The sequence below is a fragment of the Salvelinus sp. IW2-2015 genome, linkage group LG4q.1:29 (genome assembly GCF_002910315.2).
Source record: "Salvelinus sp. IW2-2015 linkage group LG4q.1:29, ASM291031v2, whole genome shotgun sequence".
In the NCBI taxonomy this organism is placed as follows: domain Eukaryota; kingdom Metazoa; phylum Chordata; class Actinopteri; order Salmoniformes; family Salmonidae; genus Salvelinus; species Salvelinus sp. IW2-2015.
This window is the reverse complement of record NC_036842.1, coordinates 70,311,783-70,319,642: the sequence shown is the minus strand read 5'-3', so window position 1 is coordinate 70,319,642 and position 7,860 is coordinate 70,311,783. Positions and strand designations below refer to the sequence as shown.

The 7,860-nt window shown below is 40.6% G+C and overlaps 1 protein-coding gene across 1 annotated transcript; it reads right to left on the bottom strand.

Moving 5' to 3' along the window:
• Nucleotides 1–1,078: 1,078 nt before the first annotated feature.
• On the bottom strand, nt 1,079–7,574 carry LOC111962453 (tripartite motif-containing protein 16). The gene is made up of 6 exons (XM_023985548.2): nt 6,948–7,574; nt 4,380–4,475; nt 3,853–4,086; nt 3,588–3,747; nt 3,435–3,494; nt 1,079–3,308 (listed from the first exon to the last, which is right to left on the bottom strand). The coding sequence occupies exons 1-6, from the start codon at nt 7,524–7,526 to the stop codon at nt 2,773–2,775; spliced, it is 1,665 nt and encodes a 554-aa protein (XP_023841316.1). The 5' UTR covers nt 7,527–7,574; the 3' UTR covers nt 1,079–2,772.
• Nucleotides 7,575–7,860: the final 286 nt, after the last annotated feature.

Below are 7,860 nucleotides of genomic sequence, written 5' to 3'. Positions count from 1 at the left end.
TTCCAGGCATACCTCTGAAGTACCCCCTCAATTGCATTTTACCAGTAACCCTATGGTCTCATGAGTATTCTCAAGTACCCCCTGTGGATAAGGCCAAGTACCCACAGGGGTCCGACTACCCCTGGACTACATGGATCTGTTAATATGAGCATCCATGGACCATCATATCATATTTATATTAAAATGTGTGTGTGGAAATTGTGTCAAATAAGTCAGCTATAAAGCGATTCCAATGCCATACTAATGACTTTTATTTTTAAAGATCACATTTTACAGTAATGAAGTCATTAAAGAGAAAGTGTTTTGATTAATAAGTAGCATTAGGCTTACACGTTTGACAGGACTATAGATGTATATATTACAATGACAGAAAATAACAGACAATAATGAACAAAAAAGTAAAATAAAGTGCCATGTCTACAAAACAAAAACCTATTAACTTAAAAGTCCAATACAGCTGTTTTTATCTCAATATCAAATGATTTCTGTGTAACAATTAATTAACTTTTACTGTGATTGGAAAGGGAAAGGGGGATACCTAGTTAGGTGTACAACTGAATGCCTTCAACTGAAATGTGTCCTCCACATTTAACCCAACCCCTCTGAATCAGAGAGGTGTGGGGGGCTACCTTAATCTACATCCACATCTTTGGTGCCCGGGGAACAGTGGGTTAACTGCCTTGCTCAGGAGCAGAACTCTTTCTTATTGGTCTATTAAAGGCCCAGTGCAGTCAAAAATTAGATTTTTCAGTATTTTATACACTGAGTGCATAAAACATTAGGAARACCTGCTCTTTCCCTGACAAACTGACCAGGTAAATCCAGGTGAAAGCTATGATCCCTTATTGATGTCACTTCAATCAGTGTAGATGAAGGGGAGGAGACATTTAACTCTTAAATGTCATGGCAAAATGTAAATTTCCGCCTAAATACATACACAAAAGTAACTGCTATTAATGTGTAATTACATGAGTATGACATGCAAACACTTGGTATATTTGGAAAGAAGACATCTGGGAGATTGAGGAAAGATAGGAGTTACATAGTTCAGAATACACAAGATCAAGCACACACAAAATAGCCTTTTTTGTTTTTTATTTTGAAAGTCACCTTTTATTGACAAGCCATAGGTGAATTATTGATGACTAGAGCTGGAAACACAGATGGCTTTCACAACATGTGAACAATATGAGAACAAAATGGGATTAATAGACCTAACAACTAGAAATGGGCAGACGTTTTAGTAAGTGGTCAGGTGTGGTCACGGGATGTTTTCAAGTGTCCCTAAACCTCTCCAAAGTGGCATATATCTGTAAATTAGATAATTCCAGTGCTATTACATAATTGCAATCCCTAAATGCTATTTGTTCAGTAAAAAAAACACATTTTCCACCATATCAACCTCACTCAAACATTGTGGTGTTCTGGTGTATCCAGGGTACATTCAAGTGTCCTTTCAACTTCTCCAAAGTGTCCAAATGTGGTAATTGTTTTTTGCACACTGGATGTGCCAAAAAGTTATTGTTCACTATAAAAAACAACATTTCTACAACACCAACCTCTCTCAAACATTGTGGTGGTGTCGGGGGACATACAGGGGATATGGATGCCTACAATACGTAAGCAGGCAACATCATATTTTTGATGCGCAAAGATAGTCACTCAGTGGACATTCGATGTTGACATTAAGTAATACATCAGATAACATTGGCAATAGGCTTTGTTCCTACCAACCTAAGCATTCATTTGATACACCCCCCCCACTTTGTAAGATGTTTGGTAAAAACGTTGTGTAAAATAAACATTTTGATTCTCGGGGCTGGTGATCAATAACAGTAGGTCACAGGGAGACAAATAAGATATCCTCATGAGCTGTGGAGTCCCAGCTTTTGGTGTGTATCAACGTATTCTGTGTTAATTTTGTTTATGCTTCACAACGCTAACCGGAATGTAGTTAGCAGCCATCTTGAAACGAGGTCATCGGCTCAGCCTGCCCTTATAAATATGTATGCCCATATATGGTAGTAAGTCATACCTAAGCTTTCCGCAAACACCCTGCTTTTGCAGTTAGGGGCTACCGTTCTCATACCAGACTGAAATTAATTTAAAAAACACTGCTGGGTTTTTCACGCTCAACAGTTTCCTGTGTGTATAAAGAATGGTCCACCACCCAAAGGACATCCAGCCAACTTGACACAACTGTGGGAAGAATTGGAATCAACATGGGCCAGCATCCCTGTGGAATGCTTCGAGTCAATGCCCCATGAATTGAGGCTGTTCTGAGGGCAAAGGTGGGTGCAACTCAATAATAGGAAGATGTTCCTAATGTTTTGTGCACTCAGTGTTTATATTTCCATACTATGAGGTTGGAATAATACTGTGAAAATTATGATGATGCCCTTTTAGTGTAAGAGCTGATGATGACACCAGGCAGGCCAAATCTCCATTCCTCCAAAACAGGCTGAAATGTCAGGTCTTTTCAAACAACTCTTATACAAATTTTTTATTTTTTATTTAACCTTTTATTAACTAGGCAAGTCAGTTAAGAACAAATTCTTATTTACAATGACAGCCTACCCTGGCCAAACCCTAACCCGGATGACGCTGGGCTAATTGTGAGCCGCCCTATGGGACTCCTAATCACGGCCGGTTGTGATACAGCCTAGAAACGAACCAGGGTCTGTAGTGACGCCTCGCACTGAGATGCAGTTCACAATTTCACAGTATTATTCTAACCTCATAGTGTGGAAATATATATAAAACACAGAAAAATCATGTTGACTGCATGGGAAGCATTATCCTCACAGATGATTCCAAACCAACCCCAAACCCAGGATAGAGGGGTTCAGTGAATGTGTTATTCACTCTGTGGAGGAGGGTCACTTTTTTAGAAATGCTGTAAAAGGACAGAGTTCCTGCCTTGTAGTCCAGGTACACTCCTACTCTGGAGGTGCAATGGGATCGTATTTTAGTCTTAACATTATCATGAAGGAAAGAACAACTGGTGGGAGAGCATTCCAAACTCCAAGACTGATCATTACCTCCAAACCTACACTCATTAGCCTCTCCTTTCCTCACAAGAGCAACATATGAGACTGCCACAGTAATCCAGCCTCGAAGCTCAGCCTCCCAGTAGCAGTTTCCAGATAAACCCTCTCTACACAGCACTTGGTCATAGTGGGTAAATCTGTCTGGATGATCAGGATAGGCTTGAGTCTCCCCTTCACTCCATGTCACCTTGCTGTTCTTCTCAGACAGATGCAGTGTTCCACATGCTGTGTTAGTATCCACTGTGAGTTGGCAGGAATCTGAGTGAATTGACAAAAAGAAAAAGATAAAAAGAGAGATATATATATATATTGTGTGTGTGTGGGGGGGGGGGGTTCATGTGTGTTCATGATGTGGGCAGTACGAGAAAACATCCTGTGACTCACATTCTAAGAACTCCTCTCTGGTCTTGGGCTCCAGAGGTCGAACAATTTGCACTTTCATCACTATGGACACACAAACGTCCGAAATGTCACTACTATTCAGTCAGATATTTATTGTGTGATCTTCATAAATACATGGTCTACTCTTTGCCTTACCATTTTCAGATATCTTGACTATTTCCTCCTTGCAGATACCATCCAGTTGCACTTTCAGTCCAGAAACCAATTTCTTCACACGTTCAAAAGAAATGTGTGGATTGAAAGTGGGGCTGGGTAGGGCCTCAGAACCAGGAGGGACAGAGAGTGACTGGAAACTCTACAGTGGAAACAGACAAGAAAATAACTAGTCTAGGGACAGTTTCACTTAGATGGCAACTTAGGAACTATGTGTACAGTGTAGGTACGAAGCCAATGATGTCACCTGAAGGAAATGGATGTGATCCTCTGTGTTTGAGAGCTGCCTGAGCTCAGCATCTCTCCTCTTCATCTCAGTGACTTCCTGATCTAGTCGGTCCAGGAGTCCCTGAACCCGACTCCCTGCAATCTTCTCCTGAGCTCTGATCAGCTCCTTCACCTCAGAACGCCTTCGCTCAATGGAGCGGATCAGCTCAATAAAGATCCTGTCAGTCTCATCCACTGTCACCTGTGCAGAGCGCTGTTAAGGTTGAGAAAAGAGGGTATATTTCAACCAGCCACTCACTCACCTCTCATCAGGAACCCAGAAAGCTTGTTCCCAACTGGGTCTGAGTGGGATTGGAATGTGGCCCACTGCTCCTTAAGGCGCTCCTTACTGATCGACTCCAGGGTCAGGAGAGCCCTGACTGACTCGTTAGTTGCCAAGTGCCCTAGAAACCTAGAAGCTGAAAGGCTAGACCCCAAAAGATTTCCGGACTCTCCATACAAATTGGTTAGATATGGGAAGTAGCTGAATAAATAGACAAAACTCACCGTGAGTGTTTTCACAGCCTGCCTAAGCTCCTGTACCTCCTTCTCCATCTCCTGGATTCTCTGGTGGTATTGCTGCTGTATTTTACCCAACTGTTTCTGTGTAGATGACAAATCATATTCCACTAATTTAATTTGTGATTGTAGCTAGGTTTCCATCCAATTGGTGACACATTTTTATGTGAATATTTACAAAATCTGCATAAAAACAATATGCTAATTTCCCCACCCGGGGTGTTTCCATCAACTGTATTTGTTGCAGATAAAAGTCTGTGCGTGATGACATAGTGTCCACAAAAATACATTTTGCGGTTAAATTCCCATGAACCGAATAAAAAATACAACTTTTTATTTTTTATTTTTTTAAATCTTTATTTTAACAGGGAAAACAGACTGAGACCTGGATCTCTTTTACGGCTGTGCCCTGTGTAAACATGTTGACATGTACAGTTTTAGACATACAGACAAGAACATTTCAAAACATACACAATTCAACAGAAACAATCACAGACAACATCATATTGATCCTCCATAAGCATTTTAAAATGGGCAAGGGACACCAGAGTGTCTAACTTAAGTTGGATCTGCAGTTTGTTCCATGAATAAGGTGCAAAGGAACTGAAGGCAGTCCTACCCAACTCTGTGGAGACCGCAGGAGTCTCTAATGTAATCCACATCTGTGATCTGGTTTTAAAATTAGTACATCTTGTGGAAATGAATGATGATATATATGGAGGTAGTTTTAAAAGAAGTGCTTTATAAATAAACAAGAGAGCATGTTGCTCTCGCCTCACAGATAGAGAGACCCAACTTAAATGGGTTTCCATCGCATTTTCAACTCTACTTAAAATTTTCTCACAATAAAATGTTGCGTTATATATTTACATGATGTTATTATTACGGACAAAATAGCGAGATCATTTTTATTTGTCAAACGGCAGCCAAGCATCGATGAACATGTCATCAGAATAAGACCCTCGATATTTATTGGAAAAGAGCATTAAAAAGCTTATTTCATTCCACCAGATTCATCATAACTGATTTCATATGTAGCATAATAAACTGCATGCTTTCCCAACGAGTCATAGTGGGACCACACAACATGTAATCGCGTGTCTCAAAGTTTACTTTGATATGATGGTTATTTTATCAATATTTGCGCATAAAAGAGTTTCCACCCACATGTCTCGCATAATTAATTTTACCGACACAAACGATCCCATCTTGTGTAGCGTATTTTGTTTAGTCGACATTTGGAAAATATTCCGGAAAAACTTGTTTCCATCAGGCCCGTCTTTAAATGTTTTATCCAACATGTGGGCCTGCTTTACTCGCATATTAAGGTTGGATGGAAACCTGGTTTATAGCTAGGTTTCCAATCAATTGTCGACAGATTTTATTGCGAATATTCTAAAAATCTGCATAGAGAAAAACTTACAATTTTCCCTCCAGGGGTTTCTACCAAACTGACATGTTGGGGAGAAAAATAAGTGCATGATGACGTAGTGCACACAAAATGTAATTTTCCGCTTACATTTTCTGTACTGGATAAAAATGTAACGTGTAACGTGTTTCCATCGCATTTTCAACTCTACCGATAATTTTGTCACAAAAATCTGTTGCCCTAAATTGCAAATGTGCCTACTCTGGTCTTGGCACATGCGCTCTAGCCAACAGCTCCTGCGGTTAGGCTACTTATTTGGCTACTTATTTTCTTCTTTGGTGGGGTTTATCGGCGGTTGGCAACCAACGTTATGGTGCATTACCACCACCTACTGTACTTCAGTGTGGGCCAGAGACAGGGTGAAACTAAATCCTACCTACCAGGCCCATTGCTCTTAAAAAAGATAACAAAATATTTGGGACTATTATCTAATGACGTTCTACTCGACATACTCTTTAAACTAATTTCCTGCATTCCCTTCTCCCTCATATTATATCTCAGCCTCTCTCTTTCCCTCTGATACTGCCCACACTGTAGCAATACATGCTTCACGGTCTCTGTTTCCTGGCAATAATCACACTTTCCTATTGGATGCTTTCCTATCACATTTAAAGTCTTATTCAACCGTCTGTGTCCCACCCTTAATCTTGTAAAAATAGCCTCCTCTCTTCTGTCCCTTCCTGCCATCCTCCCCGATTTACCTCTGTATTTGAAATAAATGCCTGCCATTATTATCTCTATTCCACTGCTCCTGCCATCTCTGCAACATCACTGTCCATATCAGGCTTTTTGTCTCTGCCTCGCTCATTGAAACTACAACATCAGCATCCCGTCAACGTAAAGCATCGGTCATCATGTCGCCAGAATAAGTAGTTTAATGTTGTCAACTTAAAAGCAAATTAATGAATGTTTAAATTCAGCTCTTGTAGGAGAGCACTGTAAAATGTGTTCAATATTCCCTGACATCATATATTTTTCAGGTCTTAAATGGCACTTAACTGTTCAAATCTATCTAAAAGCCAGACTATTTCTATGGTGATTTTAATTTGATGATTTCTACACCCTCTGTTATATTCAAAGTACAGTATTTGTAAAGTGATTTGTATCTAGAGGAGAACATTCCATACCTGTTTGTCAGTCCGTTCTGCTGCAACTGACACCGTATCATGGCCTTTATGTTCATCCATCACACACAGCAGACAGATACACTGCTGATCAGTACAGCAGTAAACCTCCAGCAGTTTGTCATGATGAGGGCAGATCTTCTCCTGTCGTTGTGTGGAGGCTTTCACCAGCGTGTGCTTCTTAAAGGCAAGCGAGTCATAATGAGGCTGGAGATGAGACTCGCAGTATGAGACAAGACACACCAGACAGTACTTGACAGCTTTGAGTTTTCTCCCAGTGCAGACATCACACTCCACATCTTCAGGTCCAGCATAACAGTGAGCAGGAGACGCTTGAGGTCCTGTCCTCTTCAGTTTCTCCACCACTTCAACCAAGACAGTGCTTCTGTTCAGAACAGGCCTTGGGGTGAAGGTATGTCTGCACTGGGGACAGCTGTAGACTCCTTTCAGATCATCCTGATCCCAGCAGCCGTTGATACAACCCATACAGTAGCTATGTCCACAATGTATAGTCACTGGATCCGTTAGTAGATCCAAGCATATTGAACAAAAGAACGGGTCTTTTAAAATGGCCTCTGCCATTTTGTTGCACACAATCACAGCTTGAGCAGAATGATATCTGAGATCACTTTCGTTTTCCTTGAACTGAGAGGTGGGAGTGGCTAACTTTATGGCGCTGTTTGTGTGCTCAGAATCTGAAGGGGAATTTGGTCCTGAATAAAGACCATAATGAGAGGTCACACAAAGATTACTCAACATTTTAACAGAAAGAGATTTCAAAGTTCCAGGTAAAGAACTGTAGCATTTCCATAAATATGTTTTAAATAAATACATGACGAGTATGACCATAAATAATTTGCTTTTGTTTCATGTTTTATTGAGGAGACGAGTGAGCCAAGGTGGCAGTCTGTTTCTG

What these genes read in the sequence shown, in the direction of transcription:
- LOC111962453 (XM_023985548.2), bottom strand. Translation starts at nt 7,526, where the DNA reads ATGGCAGAGGCCATTTTAAAAGACCCGTTCTTTTGTTCAATATGCTTG. An exon ending in AGGCTGTGAAAACACTCACG is followed by an intron (nt 4,087 to 4,379) that starts GTGAGTTTTGTC and finishes CAACCTTAACAG; the next exon opens with CGCTCTGCACAGGTGACAGT. An exon ending in CAGAGAGGAGTTCTTAGAAT is followed by an intron (nt 3,309 to 3,434) that starts GTGAGTCACAGG and finishes CAATTCACTCAG; the next exon opens with ATTCCTGCCAACTCACAGTG.